Source organism: Lutra lutra, chromosome 12 (genome assembly GCF_902655055.1).
Source record: "Lutra lutra chromosome 12, mLutLut1.2, whole genome shotgun sequence".
Taxonomy (NCBI): Eukaryota; Metazoa; Chordata; class Mammalia; order Carnivora; family Mustelidae; genus Lutra; species Lutra lutra.
The window spans coordinates 18,196,965-18,220,461 of NC_062289.1; the positions used below are offsets into that span (position 1 = coordinate 18,196,965).

Consider the following 23,497-nt stretch of genomic DNA (forward strand, 5'->3'; position numbering starts at 1 on the left):
AAGCAGTTGACCAAAACCAGACATGGACTTGGACAGCAAGAATCTGGGGTTATCACCAATGTCAAGTTGAATCTATATATGTATTCATATATTATATATATATCTCTTTCTTTAGAAATGCAACTTTACAGCTGAATTTTAAAAAGCTAATAGAAAAGTAGAAACTGGCAATTATTTTTACGTTTCCCCCCCCCACCCGCAAATGAAGCCATTAGGATGTAGCAATCACATGAAAATGAGGCTGTTGATTCCTCTATCAATTCTTTGGTTCTGTGGTTCAGGAGAGTACGTGTCACCAAGACCCCTAACCCTGACCCTCACTCCCCTTCCCTCCCCTGATGCTGAGACTCTGAACATAGAAGGAACCAAGTCTAAGGGATAAGCAAAGAACATTCAAGTGACATTATTCCCCTTGCTCCGAGGAGTAGAGGAAACAGATCAGTATCCCAACATCTTAAACTTGGAGTCCATGGAACCTTCTGGGAGATTCCAGGTTGGGGCAGAAAGCCATAAAACAAAATTAAAGGGAAACAATAAAATCAAATCAATGGCCCTTGCCTTTTGTTGCTCAGAAACAAAATTGATTACCTTTACACAGATCAATGACGCTATTAGTATTTTAGCCAGACAAGAGGAGATACTGAACTGAAACAAAAGATGTGAGAAATCCTCGTCTTTGGTATTGTAGCTGTTGAGGTTTCTGTTGTTCTGTTCCGTGTTCTTTTGAAAAACTGCATAGGCACAAATTAAAGACAATCTTCAACTTTACGATTACCGATGAGTTGTCAAATGAAGCAGGAGCCACCGAGGCTGTTCCTTATATCTATTCCTGCCTCAACCCTTTCTTTAAAATCTGCTTCCAAAAAATGTCCTAAGAGGTCTGTTTACACACAGTGTGTCTCGCTGTTTTTTTGTTTTTTGTTTTTTTCTGGCGTGCTTCCTTCTTGGTGATGGTGACGTTCACTGATTTACGTATTTATTTATTTATTCATTTTAATGGAACAGTTTTGTTTGTTGCAGAAGTAGGTGCAGAAAAAGTTTCTTTGGTTTCGATTAAGTAATTCATAAAAAAGTCAGTCTCAAGTGTCTGTAAAGAATCATTGCAGCGTTTGGCTTGCTTCGAACACCCCATGGGGCCCACCTGGGGCCATTCACTGGTAAATACGCACATCGTGACCTTCGCATCTCCCAGAGTTCTGCGGGCGCTCTTCCACATGCCGTGGGAAGGTGGCAGCCAGTAACCAGAGCTGGTGTGGCTAAGCCACTCCCTGGGTGGCTGGGCTAGCCGGTCTGCTCAGCCCGATGGTGAGCCAAATGCAAGAGCTGGATGCCATTTGGAGTTGCAGAGGTTTTCTGATTTCTAAAGGTAATCACAGTATTTTTAGGCTAGAAAATGGCAAGTAAGAAATGTCTTTGGTTTGCAGTATTCTGCTTCTTTGGTGTGCTGTGTTTTCTCCAGATTTACTCTGCGGTTTTGCAGGGGTGATTCGACCATGGAAGAGATCTGGGACTAGATGACCCTCATGAGTAACACGTATGGTGGTTTGAATTACTTTTTTTTTTTTTTTTTAATTTTCTAGCTAGAAAACACTGAAAAACGGCCCTACCAATGGGATGGATGAGAAAACAACAGAAATGCGAAAGAGCGAGAATGATTTGTATTAATGCACAGTGGGAAGAACCAGGTGACTCTACTAACCAAGAAGGACACATCGATGACCTAAAACAATCTAGATCTTTGAAAATGCTGCATTTGCTCCATGTACCGTAACAGTTAAATTGGCCTCCTGAGTGTGCGTCTGCATTGTGTACAAACAGAATTTGTAGCAAACTGCAAAATGTGCTTGAAGCCATATTCCCAACGATTCCCTAATGACTTCACAATCAGCGTCTTGAAAACCCAGATGTGGTGAATCCAGAACCTTCCTTACTTCTCTGTTTATCTACGTTGTGCTTGATATGTTGAGCTCAAGAGAACTGATTTTTTTTTTTTTTTTGATGGATCCAAGACCACGTGAGATTTCCAGGAGGTAAGGAAAAGAAAATTGTAAACTGGATCAACTTAAAGCTTTCCAAACCATTCAATGGAATGATGCCTGAGTTGGAAAAACAGGTCCTCGGATTTTTTTTTTTAATTTCCGTATTTAAAAGTTGTGCTCAGTAATTATCATTCTGATGTTTTTTATGTTATGGCTGTGAACTTTGGTGTACTGTGGTATGATGAGGCTAAGCACTGGGAAAGCAAATGAGGTCATTCTTGTTGCTAGAAGAATCTCTCATGGTAGCATCTTGGGAGCCCAAACTCAGAATCCTTACACGGGCCAAATTCCCACCGTGACACGTGGGAACTCGGACTGCAACAGGGCCCCAAGTGGGACTGTTGACACCTGAAGAGATCCTGAGCTTGGCTAACACCATGCTGAAGTCAACCAGCTCCAGGAAGCCCCCCCCATTTGGATTTCTGGGATGTTTAGCATGCTCAGAGGACAATGTCCGGTTCAAAGAGATTCATTTTCAGCTTGCACTTGGACTCCATAGCCATGAAAAACAAAACAAGAAAAGAACACCTGGCCTATGATTACAGCTAGAATAGAAGTTTCTTTTCAAGAGAATTGTGCTTTCAAATCACCAGTGAAGGGCCCCAGCTAAGAATCCGGTGTCTTTTTCCTTTGTGTTTTCTTTTGTGTCGGTTGTCCTCACCTGGAGGGGACCTTTGCCCACCCGAGAGTCCTTCCATCACGCTTTGGTACAAGTGCTGGAGGTGGACGAGGAGCCCCCTGTGCTCAGATCGTCCTGCCACTTCTCCAGGCTGCGGCGGCGGGCGTTCATGAAGAAGTTGCTGACGGTCGTAAGCTCCAGGCCCAGCTGCTGGGAAATGGTGATCTGCATCTCTTTGGATGGGCGTTTGTTCTCCTTGAAGATGGCAAAGAGTGTTCGGCGTTGGAGGTCGGTGAACACCAGGCGGGATTTCTTCTGGGAATTGTTCCTGTCTTTGTTTGGTTCTTGCTCTTTGCGTTTGCATGCTTGAAGGGAAAAGAGAAGAAGGAGGGAGTCAGTACGAGTGTGAGAACCAGCCCCTGAGAAGGTGAGCCATTGAAAACATTGACAGAGTCATACAAGGGGATGTAAACCGTTAAACTTTATTGTGCGCGTTGCCCAGCTGTCAATAACCAGCCTTCCCCGTTCGCCTCCCGGTGATGGAAGGCACCAGGGAATGGAGGAGGGAGGAAGGGGAGAACGGCGGGGCGGCTCTCGGCGGTCTGCTTTTATTTTTTATTTTTTTTATTTTTTTTTTGTTTTTTTGTTTTTTAAAGATTTTATTTATTTATTTGACAGAGAGAGATCACAAGTAGATGGAGAGGCAGGCAGAGAGAGAGAGAGAGAGGGAAGCAGGCTCCCTGCTGAGCAGAGAGCCCGATGCGGGGCTCGATCCCAGGACCTTGAGATCATGACCTGAGCCGAAGGCAGTGGCTTAACCCACTGAGCCACCCAGGCGCCCTCGGCGGTCTGCTTTTAAACCAGTGGCAGCCCCCTGCCTCCCAGCACACCCTTAAAATTCTTCATCTCTGAAATCAGGCACTGTGAAGAGAGTGAGGACTCCAGGTCCCCAGCGGGAGCCTGGGCAGGCAGTTCCTCTTTCATATTCAGCTTCTAGAAGTGTGCACGACTGAGCTGAAAGGACTTTTGGAGTCAAAACTTCAAAGTGCCTTATTTTTTCAAAATCAAAGCTTCTACGCATGTGATTCCAAAAATTGTTAACAGAACGAAGGTAGAAGTGACAGAACGTTGGTATCATCCCAACCCAAATCCCTTTCTTCCAGACTTTTGAAAAATTACGGAAAAACGAAACAAAACCAGAACAAAGAGGGAAAGACCCAAAGAAATTGGTTGAGCCCACTTCACTCCGGGTAGTTTGAGGTGAAGCCGGTACAAGAGGACAGGGCTGGCGGCAGCAGAAGCAGCCCGACTAAAGGGGACATGAATTAACCAATGTGTCGCTATCTCTGCCTTAGCCTACGAGTGCCCGGAAGGCAGGGAGCAGGTCTGCGGAATGTTCCCAACTGGCCCGTTTGGGAGCCATCGACCTCATGGAATGCCTGGGATGCCGAGGTCACGTGCTGCCCGGACTCTTTCAGGGGGTCTGTGTGCTTCACCGACTGATCCAGGTCTCAGAAAAGAGCCTCATACGGGCGAAGTAACATGCGGCTTGCCCGTCAAGAATGTGAACATGACCTTTTTTAGAAAAGATTTTATTATTTATTTGACAGATTGAGAGAGAGATCACAAGTAGGCAGAGAGGCAGGCAGAGAGAGAGGGGGAAGCAGGCTCCCTGCAGAGCAGAGAGCCCCATGCGGGGCTCGATCCCAAGACCCTGGGATCATGACCTGAGCTGAAAGCAGAGGTCTAACCCACTGAGCTACCCAGGTGCCCCAAGAACATGAACATGAGAACACCTGCTCAAGTCGCTGGAAAGAGCCCAGCTCACCCAGGGGCGTTGTGCAGCATCAACAGAGCTAACCCGGGAAAGGCAAGGAGGGAGCAGAGATGCTCCTTCTTGCATCAAACCCTACTGGAAGTTCTGGGCCCAGGTTGGACATTCCTTTGTGCACTGACACCCCCCACCCCAGAGTGAGCACTCTGGGTGCTGCCTGGTTGTCTTCCCACACCTTGTAGCCCTGGTTTGCCAGTTTGACATCTGAGCCCTGGGTCAGGGCGTGACCTTCAGCAGGGAGCAGCTTGTGCGGGCGGGCGGTGGGGGGCGCTGCTGTTGGAGTAGGTGGGGGGTGTGGGGGTGGGATAGCCTTCCCATGGATGGGTCTTACAATTTAACTTGAGGACCAGCATGTAGAGAGATCTTGTGGACGCAAAACATCCCCTCACCCAACTGGCCCTCCTTCCCGGGGGCGCTCCCTGCTGTAAAAGAGTCATTCCCAATACAGGAAAAGTGAGGACACATTGCTTTGCTAAATGCTTTCTCTCTGATTTTTTTCCTTCTTCTTCTTCTTTTTTTTAAAAAAGATTTTATTTATTTATTTGACAGAGAGAGAGAGATCACAAGTAGGCAGAGAGAGAGGGGGAAGCAGGCTCCCTGCTGAGCAGAGAGCCCGATGCGGTGCTTGATCCCAGGACCCTAAGACCATGACCTGAGCCGAAGGCAGAGGCTTAACCCACTGAGCCATCCAGGCACCCCCCCCCCCTTTTTAAAAAGATTTTATTTATTGATTTGAGAGAGAGACAGAGAGAGCACAAGCAGGGGGAGAAGCAGAGGGAGAGGGAGAAGCAGGTTCCCCAATGAGCTGGGAACCCAACATGGGGCTCCATCCCAGGACCTGGAGGTCACGACCTGAGCCGCAGGCAGATGCTTAACCAACTGAGCCACCCGGACGCCCCTCTTTCTTTCTTTTTAAAAATAAAAGAAAATATAGTACTTTTGAAAATGAAATATACTCCCCTCCCGCACACAGAGACCAATGAAAGCAATTTGTCTCCACGTGAAAACTCTTTCTCTTGGAGGGTCGGACTTCCTCAGAGAAGGCGAGCTTCCCGGGCAACGGCAGCAAGAAGGCCGAGATGCTGCGCACCTGTTCTCTCGTCACAGGCGCATCGCACTAAAGGCGGCCTCCTCATTCATCCCTACCGGGATCTTCCGTTTGGGTTGGATTCTGTGTGTTTACCACACCCTATCTTCAGACTCACGCTCTCTGGTCCAATCTCCAAGCCTCCTCAACACGGCTTCTCAACCTTAGATTTTTTTTTTTTTTTTTTTTTATCTGACAGAGAGGGAGATCACAAGTAGACGGAGAGGCAGGCAGAGAGAGAGAGAGAGGGAAGCAGGCTTCTTGCTGAGCAGAGAGCCCGATGCGGGACTCGATCCCAGGACCCTGAGATCATGACCTGAGCCGAAGGCAGCGGCTTAACCCACTGAGCCACCCAGGCGCCCCCAGCTTCTCAACCTTAAAGATGCCCAGGGGTCACTGGAGACTCTGGGGCAGGCGGCCGGGGGCGGGGCCCCAGAAGCTGCAGCTCTAATGAGCTCACAGGTGATGCCGGTCCTGCTGGTCCGCGCCACAGCTGACGCCCAAGCGCACACCTGACTTCGAAATTCCCAGAGGAGCACCCTGATGGCAAGGAAAGCTCTGGAGCCAGGGGAGTCTGGGTTCACAGCGGGGCTCCTCCCCCAGGGCCTTGGGACCCCAGTAAACTGCTTCATCCCTCAGAGCCTGTGTTCCTCATCCGACGGAAGGAACGACGCCGACCGCAGAGGTCCAAGAGGGCGTGACAAGCGCTCCCTCCTCACCGTCCCTCTTACTGCATTTCCCCAGGAATCCGGAGGAAGCCGGCAGAATTGTTCTCATTTTAAATTTTTTATTTTATTTTTAAAAGATTTTATTTATTTATTTGCCAGAGAGCAAGCACAGGCAGGCAGAGTGGCAGGCAGAGGCAGAGGGAGAAACAGGCTCCCTGCAGAGCAAGGAGCTGGATGTGGGGCTCCATCCCGACACTCTGGGATCATGACCTGAGCTGAAGGCGGCCGCTTCAGTGACTGAGCCACCCAGGCGTCCCGAATTGTTTTCATTTTAAAATGAAATCAGTAGAGACCTAGACTGGGTAAGTCATGGACCTGAGGTCCCATTCCAAGTCTGATGCAGACCCAGGGTAAGAATCCAGTCCTTCCCTCTCTCCAACTTTCTTTCCTTCCTTCCTTCTGTTCTCTTTCTTTCTAAGATTTATTTATTTGAGAGAGAGAGAGCGAGCATAAGCAGGGGGCAGGGAGAGGGAGAAGCAGGCTCCCCGCTGAGCAGGGAGCCCGATGCGGGACTTGATCCCAGGACCCCAGTACCATGACCTGAGCCAAAGGCAGACGCTTAACTGACTGAGCCACCCAGGCACCCCTCTCTCCGTCTTTCTCATCTACAGAAATAGCACCCACGTCGCTGTCACATTAGAGGGGATCTGTTCACAGGGCAGCCTCTGGGGCTCCACCCCCAGACATTCTGGTTTTCACCCATGTGGGGCAGGGTTCTGGAATCTGTGCTTTTACAAACCTCCCTGGGCCCTCCTGAGACATGGGAGCTAGCATGCCAGGTCACAGACTATTGTCCCCACCCCAGTCTCCTGGGACACCTAGTGCCAAGCCTTCCTCAGGAGGATTCTGCATCAAAGGTGGTGCATGGTGATCTCCTGATAACAAGATCTGAGCAAGTATCCTCTACAAACATTGGCTTGCCTCCTGCCTTGTCCTCTCTTTGGTCTTTCCTGAGAAGACCTGGTGTCCCAGGTGGGTGACCTCAGCGGTGAGTGTGTGGGGGGCGTGTAGAGAGGAAGAGGGGCAGGAACAAGTTGGTTCTGTCAGACAGATACAGGCTGCGGTCATCCTGGAACCTGCTGTCATCCCTTGACACCTGGCCTCACGGGTGCAGTGTCTTCAGCCCTTCAAGGCACCAGCCCATACCACACCACAACTGGGTCCTCATCCCTGAGTCGTAGAACGCAAGGGCTGTTGGCTGGCCTGGGGCTGTCACTGTTCACATGGGGAACTGGAGGCCCAGCAAGGTGAGCCTGAGCGGAAGCCGAAGGGTGGACCCTTGCAGAACCTCCTTCCCATGATATCTTGGAGCGGAATGTGGGGGTAGAGATGGAGATTCTCATCTTGCAGTGGGTGAAGGTTCAGGGACTTGCTTAGGGGGACACAACTGGCGCTGGAGTGAGGACAAAGGCCCAGAGACCCCTTCCCAGCCTGCCTAGTGTCCCAGGAACCCGTGAAGTAAGAGGAAGCCGACAGGGGTCAGATTCCTTGGCACCCCCTGCTCTGGCCCTGAAGCTTCTCACACTGTGGGGTTTTGTCCCATGAATTCAGGCACCTGTTGGACAACCTCTTCTGTCTGGGCTGGATCACGCCCACTTGTTTTTGGAGAATTCAGCCCTGACCATGTGCTGCAGAATTAGTGCTGGAAGGTCGCTCGGGCTCCTGCATAACGGCCTCAATTGACGGGAAAGGAAAATGTCTCATAGAAGCGAGCTCTACTCCCAAGACTTGAAATGAAAGACTTTGTAGTTTTACTTTTCTTGGGCAACTGACAGAGGGCAAGGCCAAAATGGATGAGGGCCTGGCAGTTCCTACGGACCCAAGTGCAGAGCCCAGTTGTGTGACCTGGGTGTGGTCCCCCGGCCTCCCTGAGCCTTCCTTTCCCAAGTGCTCACCGACCCCCGACATGGCTACCCAGGACCTTCCCACCTTGGTGATGGATTTGGCTTCATGGGCCTCTCCCTCTTTCTAGTACCGTGACTCTTACTGTCCCAAACCGAAGGTAGATGCTCTTTTTCTCAGTGACACCTGTTCCTCTCTCCTCTGGCAGGCAGAAGAATTACGGAAATATTGGCTGTTACCCGCAGGCTTAATATACACACCTGTGTTAATATACACAACCCATTCTGCCTGCAAAGGCCCACACTGGGCAGGTGCCTCTTTTGAGGACACCTATCCCACCTACCTAGTGGAGAGTGGAATCAGGAGTTTCTTTTCCCTCCCAGACAAGACGCTTTGGGGTTGGAGCTCTGTGACCACCACCTCGCAAGGATCCTAGGGGGGAGCTCCTGAGTTACCTGCTGGCGGAAGGTGGCACGGGGCAGGCAGGACCTGATTTGGACTCCAGGGGGTGCAAACGTCCGCCTCCCCTGGCTTGTCCTTTTATCTCTGATCTTTCAAATTGGATGTGTAAACCCCTGTCTCTCAAGTTTCTTCCCAGCGTGTTGCTTCTCTTTTCATGAGTTTTCAGTCCTGTCCCTGTCCTCCAGGCACCCAGCAGCTCTTCCCACCTCTGCCCTAGCCCTCGCTTACCCTCCTCTGCTCCACCCCACTCAGCACCTCCCCGCCCCTCCAGCTTCCTGTGTGGGCCAGCTTGGCCCTGGAGTCCTGCGGAAATGGCCTTGGCCTTGCAACCCTCCTCCCTGGAAACCACAAGCACACAGGACAGAGAGATCTTTGCAGAGGCCGGTGGGAAGGTGAGCTGCTGAGCTCCTGGAGAGGAGGGGAGTCCTGGCTCTGACAGCAAAACAGGACACTTGGGGCTGGGCAAGGGGGAGCCAACTCCAGAGGGGACTCCGCAAGGAGCAGCAGTCTCCGGTGTAGGCAGAGAAGGATCTATCTGCCCCTGGAAGGCCTGCTGCCCCCAGCTCCCCAGACTCCCCTCTGCCTGCTGGCTCATGCTGAGGGCACCTGCTTTAGCTCAATCAGAGGGGTGGAACCCCTGCCAGACTGACTGCCCTCCTTCCTCTTGGGGAAGGAGTCATTTTAAATTCTCTGCAGCAGGGGCGCCTGGTTGGCTCAGTGGTTTAAAGCCTCTGCCTTTGGCTCAGGTCATGATCCCAGGGTCCTGGGACCGAGCCCCACATTGGGCTCTCTGCTCAGTGGGGAGCCTGCTTCCCCCTCTCTGTCTCTGCCTGCCTCTCTGCTTACTTGTGATCTCTGTCAAATAAATCTTTTAAAAAAGAAATAAATTCTCCGCGCAGCTGTCCTGCCCCTTAGTGTAAATGAGGAGAGGCTCCTAGAGCAGGCTTTGCAGGGTGGGGGGAGCAGAGGCTTATAGTAATCAGGTGCCCCCAAGGAGGCAGAGCTGCCCCACAATGGGAACTGAGGCAGACTAATGGCAAAATTGGCCCCAATTCTTCCCTTCCCAATATTTACACCCCTGCAATGTGACTCAAATGCCCACCCCCATCCCCCCAGCATGAGGTGGCATTTGCTTGTCTTTGCTGGGGATCTGGACTGGCCAGATGGTTTGCTTTAGCCGAAAGAATGTGGCCGAAGTGACAGGGTGGCAGTTCTGAGCCCAGGCCTCAAGAAGCCATGTGCTTTGCTCACGCTCTTGGAACTCTGCCTGGTGGCCACACAGCAAGCCCAGACCCACCCAGGTCAGCGGACTGCAGGTGCAGGAGGGGGTCCGGCTGAGACCACCCCAGCGGGGGCCCCGGAGCAGCCGAACCGCCCAGCTGACCCACAGACCACAGCAAAAATAAACATTGATGGCTTTATGCTACTGGTTTTGTGGTTTTGCATTATGTAGCCTTGTTGTGGTGATAGATACAGAAGCCAAGGGAGAAAACCTTCGCATTCCTGCCCAGGGAAAGTCAAATGTTGGATAAGAAGTCTTCGCTTGAAATGGAGACCTGGTTCTCGGCTGCATGACCTTGAGTCTCCGTTTCCTCATCTACCTCATGTCTAAAATGGGGGTAGGAATGCCCACCACTCTGGACATCAGGAGGCCAGCTGTAGCACTTGGAACACAGTAGGTGCTTAGTAAATGTAAATATTCTTTCTCCCTTCATAGAAAAGGAAGAAAAAGGGTGTATAAGAAGGTAAGGTTAGGGGCATCTGGGTAGCTCAGTCAGTTAATTGTCTGACTCTTGATTCCGGCTCCGGTTATGATCTCAGGGTCATAAGATTGAGCCCTGAGCCAGGCTCTGCGCTCAGTGCAGAATCTGCTTAAGATTCTCTCTCCCTCTGCCCCTCCCCACCCATGCTTGCTCTCTCTCAAAAAGAAATAAATCTTTAAAAAATTAGCAGTTAAGTTTAGGAATTTATAATTTCAAATGGTTTTCCAAGACTTACTTAATGGTAGATGTACTGCCCAGAGAGCTAATGGTAAATAAAAGGTTAAAGATATTTGTTTTCTTTGTGAAGTTGTCTCATGGTCAATTCCCAGCCTCACAGGAAAGGTAAGACCATGAGGTGTGGGGCGCCTGGGTGGCTCAGTGGGTTAAGCCTCTGCCTTCGGCTCAGGTCATGATCTCGAGGTTCTGGGATCGAGCCCCACATCAGGCTCTCTGCTCAGCAGGGAGCCTGCTTCCCCCTCTCTCTCTGCCTGCCTCTCTGCCTACTTGTGATCTCTGTCAAATAGATAAATAAAATCTTAAAAAAAAAAAAGACCATGATGTGTTTTCATATATGTGTCAGAGATCCTAATAGGCTTGGGACCACTGCTGTTTCCTAACATCACGAATTTATTTCCAAATACATTCTACATATGATGGGTATTGTTAGCCCCTAATAAATAATGCAGAAGGGTCATGTTCTCCTTGCATTCAGTAAAAACTTTCCCTGAATAGTTCAATGTGATCTTGCCAGGGTGCGGGGTGGGAGTGTGGGAGGAATTCATGGGGTGTGCACTTGTCAACGGTCACTTGACCTCCAAGTATATGGGTTTGGAAAATCTGCTAAGGAGAATCAATGTCCTCTTTCAGATGGAGAGCCTGAAGCTGCCCACTTAGGAGGGCTTGTGCAAAGTTGGAGAGCGACTCTCTCTAGCAAGGAGGGAACACACGCACCAGGGCTGGAGCTCTGCTGGAAAAATCACCTGGGTTGTACAGGAAAAACCAATGACAAACGTAAGTTCATATACATAGCTCCAACCTTGTTCCAAGAAACCTATGGGTTTTCCTTTTTAAGTTTTTATTTGAACTCCAGTGAGTTAACATACAGTATGATATTAGTTTCAGTTTCAGGTATACAATATATTGATTCAACACTTCCACATATGACCCCGTGCTCATCACGACCAGAGCACCCCTGCATCCCCATCACCTCTATAGCCCATCCTCCTACCCACCTCCCCCTGGTAACCATTTCTGTAGTTAAGAGTCTATTTCTTGGTTTGCCTCTCTCTCTCTTTTTTCCCTTTGCTCCTTTGTTTTGTTTCTTAAGTTCCACATATGAGTGAAATGAGATGCATGAAAAGATGCTCAACATCACTGATCCTCATGGAAATGCAAATCAAAATCACGATGAGATACCACCTCACACCTGTCAGGAGGGCTAAGATCGACAACACAAGGAACAACAAGTGTTGGCGAGGATGCGGAGAAAGGGGGACCCTCCTGCACTGTTGGCCAGAAGGCAAACCGGTGCAGCCAGGTGGGCAAACAGTATGGAGGTTCCTCAAAAAGTTGAAAATATTACTACCTTACGAGCTACCACCTGCACTACTAGGTATTTAACCAAAAGATACAAAAATACTCCTTCGAAAGGATGCTCACACCCCAGTGTGTACAGCAGCATTATACACAACAGACAAATGGAAACAGCCCAAGTGTCCACTGACCGATGAACGGATAAAGAAGATGTGGTGGATATACACAATGGAATATTACTCTGCTATAAAAAAGAATGAAATTTTGCCATTTGCAGTGACATGGATGGCACTAGAGAGTATTATCCTAAGTGAAATAAGTCAGAGAGACCTATGGGGTGCAGGTAAGAAGGAGGTAAACTCCATTTACCTCCTTGCTCTGAGGAGGTCCAGGAGGGTCTCCTGTCTTTGGAACTAAGGATATGCAGATATCCAAGAGCTTTGAAAACAATAACAGGATCCCCCACATTCAAATAGGGAAGCAAGAATAGAGATGCTACATACTCTGATGGTACATATTTAATGTTCCAAAAGCCATCAATGCTGATAAGTCTTAGCAATGTAGACTTCTCAGACCGCAAAGACTATGAGCTGGCACACTGCTGCAGGGACAGGGAGAAGAGGGGTCTGACGCACAAGACTGAGGGCTCCAGCTCTACACATTGGCCCCTGAGGGCCAGGGTGGCACAGACCTGTGAGGTGGGAGGGCTTGATGGGGGGGGAGGGGCTGCAAGGGACACGAGCTCCTCAAATCACTGAATTATTGGGCGCCGTCTAAAATTTGGAAATTATAAACAGTTTGCACTTAAATGCTTTGCAGTTTTCCCTGCCTCCCTCTGATTCCTGACCTTGGTCCTGATCACTACAGAGCCAGTAAGGTGAACTTGGCCCCTGAGAGCTAAACTCTAACTTCACTCTGGTTTCTGCAAATGTCCCTGGCCTGAATCAGACGAGAAACTTAATGGCTTTATCTCCAGGTTGGGAGCTGGCCTTCCTCACGGATCAGATGCCAGTCCACTCAGACCGTGGAGCCAGTGACATCCAGACTCCCATCCATCTGAGAGGCCAAGAGCAGAGACGGGGAGGACCCGCCACACAAATGGACTCGGAGTCACTCTTGGCTGTTGTGTTCCAGCCTTCCATCATTCCCTTCGAACTGGGAGTGCGGACAAAACCCTGACGAGAAAACCCTCTAAACCATTTGGCAGACTTTCCCGGACAGGCCTGGCAGTCCAGGTTGAAGGACTACACAGCAGGAAGAAAGCTGTTCCCTGGCTTCTTAGAGCAAAATATGAGCTGGGGATGGGGTAGTCGGGGGTGGGGAAGGGTAGAGAGAGAGAGAGAGGGAGAAGGGTGAGAAGCATCCACAGAGCATGGGGGCCGTGCCCACGTGAGCACACACAGACACCCCTCATTCAGGAGACCCCTTCGGAAGGGGTTATATCCAAAATGCAGAAATGCCAGCAGTCCCAGGAGGTCTGGGGTCACCCCCGAGTGCCTGAGCCACCCCTGAGGCTTCACTCCAGACATGGGGCAAATATCTGTCCACCTGGGTATCCCTGCAGTACCCTCTTCCCGTCTGGAAATGTGGATGATACATGATAAATCTCTGGGGTGCCTGGGTGGCTCAGTGGGTTAAGCCTCTGCTTTCGGCTCAGGTATTCTGGGATCGAGCCCCGCATCGGGCTCTCTGCTCGGTGGGGAGCCTGCTTCCCTTTCTCTCCGCCTGTCTCTCTGCCTACTTGTGATCTCTCTCTCTGTCAAATAAATAAAATCTTAAAAAAAAAAAAAAAAAGAAAAGTCTCTGCTTCTCCTCTATCCCGTGCCCCTGCCTTGGCTTGGGTGTTGGGAGGGTTATCATGACAAGTGTTAGAGCAACTCCCTGATGTCCATTTATTGTCAAATGAAAGGCAGTCAGCCAGCCGCCATTCTTGTTTCCTGCGCCTCAAAGACATTCTCTGAAGGAAACAGGTTTTATTTCCTGTCTTTACTTTTACCTTCAATACAAAGGCACTGGAGGGGACTCAGGAAACAGGGATCCTCGGATGCCTGACAACTTTTGTAGGTAGCAGAGAGCCAGAAAAAGGCCCAGGTGGCCCCAGAAAGTGAATCTTGGAAGGAGGGCACCAGCCCTCGGCCCGTCCCGCAGTCCAGCGCTCCCCCAGCTGCTCCTAACAGCAGGTTCTGCACCCCCAGAGCTGAGGCATGCGCTCCCGACGTGCCTTCAGCTTCTGCTTCCCTTTCAGCAGAAGGCCGGAGTGCAGAAGGGACCAAGTTTCTAATAGCAGATGTTTCAGGACAGCTGGGAAAACCACCGAGTGCCAGAACAGCAAGGCTTTAGAGACCACGAGGTCCCATCCTTTATCCTGGATGGGGCAGGGTGAGGCTCTCAGATGGGCCACGCGTAGCCCAAGACTGAGCACAGCTAGTCCGTGTGGAGTCCCGAGAAGCCAGTTTCTCTCACTTCTACTCCAGTAGGACTTTCCTTTCCCAGCTGGCTATTAGAATAAGTCTTTTGGGGGCACTTGGACTTTGAAATTATAATTTCTGGTGATTAATTCTGCTGATGACAAAGGGAGAGCTTTCCTTCTGCAGCACGGTTGCATTCCTGCAGGCTATCTAGGAAGTCGTGAGTTGCTCAAACGAAAACTTCATTCTGGGTAGAAACCTCTGGCTGAAAATGGCTAAGGGAGCCAGTGAAGCGGCTCCCAACTTCCCACTAAAATCATCTCAAAAAACCAAGAGCAGGAGGTAAAACTCGCCCAACTGAAAGCCAGGCCTGTAGTCGACCTGTATGAGGCCATCTCTGAGGAACGTTCAACTCAACACGAGGCCAGTGCAACTAGGTTGAAAAACAAGATCTGAATTGGAAAAACAAAACAAAACACAAAAAACCCCAAAACCTGTTTCCCCCAATTGTTCAGAAATTCAAATCAAGCAGCCAGCACTTGTCTTGGTAGGTCCGTCCTGAAACAGCTGGAGTGCTTTCCACTCCCCTCACCTACCCATTGAGAACTGGAACTCTCAGAAAATAATCAGAGAGACAACCTGGAGGCAGGGGGCGGAAGAGAAGCACCAGCAGTGGTGGGTCACAGCGTGGAAGGCTGAGTTTCCGAAGGCGCTCTAGGCGAGCGAGGACAAGAGGAGCGGGGCGGGGTATGGGGGCACGGGGACTGGGGTGCGGGGCGTGGGGAAGGATGCACGGACGGTCTTCAGCAAGCAGAGCTGAATCCAAGGCGGTCCAGCAGAGCCAAACGAGAAGAAAGCTGGGCGGATGTTAAGAGCTGGGTAGGTGTGTCCATTGGCCCTTCCGTGCCAGTCTCAGAGGGTGAGTCCATGGACCTCCAGGAAGGACGTCGTCAGGAAAACACACACCGTTTCTGTTAACCACATCGGGCCTGATGGGGTTTTTCTCATTTGAGAATGAATCAGAGGAAATTCTTCTGATAATATCTTATAGAAACTTAAAGAGTATTTTAGAGTATCATGTGGTATCTCAATATGATGTAAAAGGAGATGGTTTCTATGAAACAAACAGAAAATGGTTAAGAAAACAGAACTCTCTAAGTAACAGTATGTAATTAAAAAAAAACAAAAACAAAACCAAAACAGTATGACGAGGTGAGAAAGATAAAAACTTGCAGGAGAATGAGAAATACATAGCACTAGAGGAAGCACAGAGCAACACTGACGGCGTAGTCGCAATGCTAGAATTTCTGTCAGTCCGTGGTCTTGCCTGTAGGGAGACATTCTCAGGTACATGCTGACTCAGAAAAGTGTGTCTATAGACTTGATGAAAAGAAAAATAACTGAAGATACATTCTAGCTTATTTGGTATACGTTCAGAATTAAAAGCTCAAGAATGTTCTATTGCCCTCAAAAAAGAACTGGCTAACAGCCCCATGTGGCTATGAATACCCCTGAACTCAACCCAAACATCCAAAGGAGTATCCTTACATGAACAAACGTCACCTCAGGAAAGCCTACAGCAATGAATCTCTCTCCTTTTCCAACAGGATCTCAGTAATGTTTACAAACAAATAATTTCATTATTAATGTTTTTCATTATTTGAAGTATATAGTTTGAATAAAAAAAATCCTCTGGAGAAATAGTTCCCTCTTTCAGAGTGAAACACCAGATTCATAAGTCCAGTTAAAAATGATTTCGGTGGGGGGGGGGGCGCCTGGGTGGCTCAGTGGGTTAAAGCCTCTGCCTTCGGCTCGGGTCATGGTCCCAGGGTCCTGGAATCAAGCCCTGCATCTGGCTCTCTGCTCAGCGGGGAGCCTGCTTCCTCCTCTCTCTCTCTCTCTCTCTGCCTGCCTCTCTGCCTACTTGTGATCTCTGTCTGTCAAATAAATAAATCTTAAAAAAAATATTTCATGTATGTCAAATAGACAAAACAGAAAACAACTATGCCTACAACAAGAAGAAAAAAACTAGAAGGAAATGCCTCCGAGTGTTCAGGTGAGGCCTGAAAGCACCACTACCATCCAGCATTGTGCTAAGAATGTGATCAATGCAGTGAGAATAAGAAAAAAACAGATAAGGGAAAATTTAGACAGGAATGAAACTAATTAATGACAGATGTCTACATAATTTGAGTGCTCATTATTTGATAGGCATTATTTGGAAGGTATTAACTCATTTAATTTTTACAATCAACCTATGAGGTAGTTTGCAGTGAATGATACTGAGTCACAGAAGATTAAGCAAATTACTGAAGGTTACAGAGTGAGTAAAGGAGCTGGGTGCAAAGTCAGGTGGTCAGATTCCAGACTCCTTGTACCTAACAGCTACCTACACTGCTTCTCCAGGCAGAAACAGAACACTAGTTATAAGTTAATATGATTTTTTTAAAACCCAGAGACTCCAAGAGCCTCAATACTGAAATTACTAGTAAACAGATAAACTATTAAAATTAATATGAAAATTTAGCAAGATTCATGGACTCAGTATCAGTAGACAAAAATCCTCTATAACACAACAAATAGAACATGAAAAAGATGCCACTTATAATAGGATCAAAACATCAAGTATATAGCACTAAATCTAACAATAGGTGTGCAAAATTTTGACAGAGAAAACTATAAGCTTTGTTGGAGAAATTAAAGAATATCTAAATAATATTATATTCAATATCCCATTACTCAATATTATAGAGTTTAATTCTCTCCATGGGGAGCTATAGATTCAATCAAATCTCTAAGGAAAGTGCCAGCAGTTGGCTCTCCATTCCTCCTTTTCTCCTTTCTTGCCTTTCAGTTTTGGGGATTTGACAAGCTGATTCTGAAATCTTTACGAGAATGCAAAAAATCAAAGGATGGTCAAACTAGTCTTGCTAAAAAGAAAAAGATAGGAAGACTTGCTGTATCAACCATCAAGACCTTTAATAAGTCGATCATGGTGTGGTACTGGGATAAGGACAAATAACTAGACCAGTGGAACAGAAGACAAAGCCCACAAACAGATCCATGCACATATAGACACTTAACAACGAGATTTAATGACACTCGATTTAATGACAAGTGCTGTTTAATGACAATGCCGCTGCAGAATATAGGAAGAGTGTGTTCTTTCCAATAATGGAGCTGGGATAACTGGATAGGCATTGGGGCAGGTCTTAATTCTTAACCCTACCTTCACATAGGGGTTAAGAATAAGTTCTGCACAGATCACAGACCATGTTAATGGCAAAACAATAAGGCTTATAGTAGGTAATATATTAGGTCCTATCCTCATAATCATGGGACAGATTTCTTAAGACTCAAAAAGTACTAACCAAAAGGGAAAAGATTTACAAATTAGAGCATATTAAAATTAAGAAATCTGCATATCAAAAGACACGAATAAGAGAATAAAAGGAAGAGAAGAGAGAAAGGGAGAGTAAAAGAGAGCCATGGATATTTGCAGCACATAAGACAGACAAAGGGCCGAATCCAGAATACATAAAATCTCTTGGAAAGCAATAAGAAAATGTCAGACATCTCAATAGAAAAACAGGCAAAGGCTTGAACAGGCACTCACAAAACAAGAAATCCAAATTTCCAGTAATTATACAAAAAGGCACAATTATTAGTCATCTAAAAATTACAAATTAAAAACACATTACACATCCATCAAAATGGCTTAAACTAAGTGCTGGAAAGGCTATGAGAACTCTCCTGCACTGCTGGTGGGACTGTAAGTTGGTACAACATTTTAGGAAACTATTTGACAGGATCTCATAAGGTTGAACATACACATGTCCTATGACCCAGAAATTCTTCCTCCTACATAGACCGTCTTGTTGTAGATGCTATCATATATTGGCACACTCTCTTGGCTATCACCATTGTAGAGCATGTCAGCCCAAATCCCAATTGCCAGCACCTTTATCTCTTCGTCTAATGGCTTTCTCTGGTTACTAGACCCCGCTCTGTCCATATACAGGTCATGCCAGAAGGCTGGGGAGTCAATGCCCCCCTCCCAGGAGCTTCTCCCAATCAGTGAATGGTGAGTGCTGCCAGATAGAGACCTCAACACCCTTGTTTTCCAGGTACAAGAACTCTGAGGCATGTTTTCTATGAACACACAGGGAGTTACTCAGTAGGTTTAAGCTCCTGCTGCCAGCTGTGGGAATGTGCTTGATAAAACAACACTTAGTGTGTTTCTTCCTTCCTGGTCTTACTTCTCTCCTCTACCAGTGCTTTCTGGGATCACCTTTCAAATAAATGACCTGTCTTAGAATCCTTGTTTCAGAGTTTGCTTCTGGGGGAACCCAGATAAAGAAAACTCTACAGGAAATGTATGCCAGGTACATTAGGGTCCATGTCCAAGAATGTTCAGAGCAGCTGTTTGTAATAAAACTAGAAACTAGCCAAGCGCCCATCAACAGTAGAAAGGATATATTATGGCGTATTAATTTAATGGAATACTATTCAGCTTTGAAAAAGAAAGAACTACTACTATTCCTACTACATGCAACAATGTGTAACAACATGAAGAGAGTGTTGAAAAAAAGAAGCCAAACAAAAAAGAAACACACACCAAGTGAATTTATTTCCATGAAGTTTTAAAAACCTGGCAAAACTAGTCATTAGGGATACATATTTGTGTTAAGAACTGTAAGACAAAGCCAAGAGATGATTATCTAAAAGGCAGGTTATTACTTAAATTTTATGATTGAGGAATGGGTTTTTGATAAGGAAAGGAAATATGGAGGACTTCTGGGGAGCTGGCAATATTCAATCTGCTTTACAATGATTTACTAAGCAATCTATTTATGTTTCATCACTCCTTGTATACATGTTTTCTTTTATAATAATAATACATTTTAAAAAGCAATAGGTTTTCTGTACACCAGACATACCCTATTAGAAAATGCATCAGAAAGAGAAATTTACAATAATACAAGTACCTGGGAATAACTATTAGCAAAAAAATGGAAAGACCAAAGCTAAAACTTTTCTTAATGAAAATACAAACAAAAATTTGGATAAGTGAACACTCTATGCCTTATATATAATTGGAAAGGTCAAACTAATAAATAAATTGAAACTGATTCTATAATTCTTGGGAGAATGAAAGGGCAGGAAAGGCTAGGAAAATGCAGAAACAAAAGATGAAGAGGTAAAACATGCTTTACCAGATCTCAAGACTTTATAAAACAAAAACAATTTATGTAGTGTGATGTTGACATGGGAATTGACAGATCAATAATAGAGAAAAGAGTTCAGAAACAGATCCAAATATATAGAAGAATTTAATACATGTAAAGAGAATACTGTATTTCAAAGTCTAAGAAAGGGATGAATTGTTCAGAAACTAGTGATGGATTAAGTGGTTATCCATTCAAGGAAAAAAATAGACACCAACGTCACATCATTTACAAAAAGAAATTTCTAGCAAAGAAAGAGTAAAGCTATCAGCACACTTAATGGTAAGAAATTTGAAGCTTTCCCACTAAGATGAGGTACGAGGGAAGAGACAAGGCAAGTGGCCCCTCTCACCACTCCTTTTCAACACTATACTGGAAGTCCTTGCTAATGCAATAAGGCAAGAAAGGAAGTAAAAGGTATACAGATTGTGACGAAGGACATAAAAGTTCGTTTATAGGTAACATGTTCATCTCTGCAGAAAATCCAAAAGAATCAAAACAAAACAAAAAACAAACCCAAAAAACGAAAACTCCTGGAACTAACAGCAATTAGAACAAGGCTGCAGGATGCAGGCTAATATACAAAAGTCAACTGCTTTCCCATATACCAATAATGAGTAAGTGGGATTTCAAATTAAAAACATAATACCATTTACATCAGCATCCAAAAGAGTTGAAGAGTTGGAAGAAGTTGAAATTTATACTTAGGTATAAATCTAATATATACTACACTTGATCTTAGCCAAAAGGCCGAGAAGTGACAGACAGACAGACACACACACACACACACATACACACACATAAGATCTATGAGAAAAAGCACAGATTCTGATGAACAAAATCTAAGAACTATGTAAATGGACAGGTATTTCATGTTCATGGATAGGAGGACTCAGTACTGTCTAGAGGTCAGTTCTTCCTGACTTGAACTATAGAGTCGGCACAATCCCAATCAATCCCAGTAATTTATTTTATGGGTATTGACCAACTGATTCTAAAGTTTATACAGAGAGACAAAGACCCAGAATAGCCAACACCAATTTGAAGAGAACAAAGTTGAAGGGTGGATACTACATGACCTCAAGACTTCCTATAAAGCTACAGTAGTTCAGGGACCCCTGGGTGGCTCAGTGGGTTGAGCCTCTGCCTTCAGCTCAGGTCATGATCCCAGGGTCCTGGGATCAAGCCCCGCATTGGGCTCTCTGCAGGGAGCCTGCTTCCTCCTCTCTCTCTGCCTGCCTCTCTGCCTACTTGTGATCTCTTCCTCTGTCAAATAAATAAATAAAATCTTAAAAAAAAAAAAAAAAGCTACAGTAGTCCAAACAGTGTGGTGTTGGTGAAAGAATGACAAATAGACCAGTAAGACAGAATAGAGCGCCTAAAAATGGACCCCCATAATTACAGTCAACAGATACAATGGAGCAAAGATAGTCTCTTCAACAAATGGGCTGGAACATCTGGATATTCACACGTTAAAAAAACAAAAACAAAAACAAAAAAGAATGCAGACATAGACGTAACATCCTGCACAAAAACTGACTGAAAATGGATCAGAGACCTACGTGTAAAACACAAAGCTATAAAACTAGAAGGTAACTAAGGAGAAAACCGAGATGACCTTGAATGTGGTGGTATCTTTTTAGAGATGACACTGAAGACACAATGTATGAAAGAAATAATGGATAAGCTAGACTTCCATGAAAATTAAAAATTTCTGCTCTGCAAAAGCTAACATTAAAAGAATTAGAAGACAAGCCACATCTTGGGAGAAAATATTTGCTAAAGACACATCTCATAAAGAATTGTTATCCAAAATATACAAAGTACTCTTAAAACCCCCACAAAAACAAAAACAAAAACACAAACACCCTCAACAAGAAAAGAAACATTCCAATTTAAAAAATGGGCCAATGACCTTAACAGAGACCTCACCAAAGAAGTTACACAGATGGCAAATGGCAAATAAGCATATGAAAAGATGCCCCATATGTCAGCAGGGAAATATGTAAATTAAGACAACACTCTGATTACCACCACACACCCATTAGAATAACCAAAATTCTAATGTCAGTCCAGAGCAGGGACATCAAATGCTGGCAAGGACGTGGAGTATCAGCAACTCTTACACAGTGCTGAAAGGAATGCAAAATAGTAGTTACTTCGGAAGACAGTTGGGCAGTTTCTCACAAAACTGAACATACTCTTACCATATGATCCAGAGATTGGGCTCCCTGGTATTTACCCGAAAGTGCTGACAACCACATCCGCACAAACTCTCACACACAGATGTTTAGGGCAGTGTTATTCGTAACTGCCAAAACTCAGGAACAACCAAGATGTCCCTCGGCAAGTGAATGGGTGAATGAACTCTGGTCCATCCAGACAATGGAATATTTATTATTTAGCACTAAAATGAAAGGAACTATCAGGCCATGAGAAGACATGGAGGACTCTTAAGTGCTCATCACTAAGAGAGGAAGCCAATCTGAAAAGGCTACATATTGTGGGATTCCAACTATCTGACATTCTGGAAAAGGGAAAACTATGGAGATGATACAAAGACCACTGACTGTCTGGGGAAGGGAGGGGAAGAGATGAACAGGCACGGCACAGAGGAGTTTTAAGGCAGTGAAAATACTCTGTATGATGATAATGGATACGTGTCATTAGACATTTGTCCAAACCCACAGAATGTACAACACCAAGAGTGAACACCAAGGGAAACTATGAGCTTGAGTGATTATGATATGTCAATTCAGGTTCCTTCTACTAAAAAAAAAAAAAAAGGAAGTGTACTATTCTGGTGTGGGATGTTGAGAGCGGGATAGGCGGTGCACATGTGGGGCAGGAGCTATATGGGAATTCTCTGTAGCTTCCTCTTCATTAAATGCTGTAAACCGAAAACTCTTGTAGAAAAAACAGTCTTAAAAAAATAAAGAGCCAAATGTTTAAAAATTACCTAAGAAGCAAAATGTATGAAATAGAACAACACAAAAAGGTTAATTTGATCACATGAAAGTGAAAAGAAACTTCAAAACAAAAGGAGTTTGGGAGAAAATGTTGGCAGTATATAAAACAAAGGAGTATTAGCATTCAGAATCAAAAGAAGTACAAAAAAAAAAAAAAAAGAAAAAGAAAAACAAATCAGCAAATTAAAAAATGGGCAAATCATGTGAACAGAACATTTTCAGAAAAGGAAATATATATAACCAGTAGGCCTATGAAAATATTCAGGCTCACCAGAAAGAAATCATGAACATGTAAATTAGAACAACACAAAATGCCATTTTTACCCATCAAGGATGAAAAAAATAAAAAAGGAAGGATGGACAATACATGAACTGTTCGCAAGTGGGGGGAAATAGGTGTTTTCCTGCATTGCTCAGTTTGGTCATCTCTATCAAAATTCAAACATGTGCTTCTCTACCACCCAGCACTCCAGCTCTCAGTGTCTGTCCTGGGGAGTACTTGCTCACACACCCAGGGATGTGTGCACAAGGCTGTTCAATCAACACTGCCCAGAAAATCCAGCAAACAGCAAAAATGGACAGTCCAACTGTCCATCTGTACAGGTGTGGCTAAGGAAATGAAAACAGCCACGCCATGGGGTACAGTGCAGCAGATCTGGGTTGGGTGGAACTCAGTTACACATAGAAACCAGGTGGTCTGACCACTGAATGAAAGCGGCAAGCTTCGGAATGGCGTGTGCCGTGCCATGGGACTTGTGCTAAAGCAGAACACTGCGCAAACCGCAGAGATAAACATTTCTGTGGGTACCAGCCTCCGTAAATAAACACATTGGAAGCACCTGGATTGGCAGACACCACTGTAGCTATAAGAGTGTCCATAGTGGGCAGTGATAAATAGACGGGAAGGGCCGCTGAGTGGCAAAGTCAGTTGAGTGTCTGACTCTTGGTTTCGGCTCAGGTCATGATCTTAGGGTTATGAGACTGA

General features: G+C 46.0%; 1 protein-coding gene and 1 pseudogene across 2 annotated transcripts in view; both read right to left on the reverse strand.

The window, feature by feature from the left end:
- Positions 1-904: 904 nt before the first annotated feature.
- The window catches only part of ONECUT2 (one cut homeobox 2), a 48,152-nt gene continuing 25,559 nt past the window's right edge, over positions 905-23,497 (reverse strand). The window contains exon 2 of one of the 2 annotated variants that reach the window (XM_047697480.1): positions 905-3,023. In XM_047697480.1, coding sequence (XP_047553436.1) covers positions 2,737-3,023 — 287 coding nt within the window. In that variant the 3' untranslated portion in view covers positions 905-2,736. Of the gene's footprint in view, positions 3,024-13,483; positions 15,430-23,497 lie in introns of those variants that run through there. The other variant, XM_047697481.1, reaches the window with a different exon arrangement.
- Positions 20,211-20,305, reverse strand: LOC125082799 (uncharacterized; annotated as a pseudogene).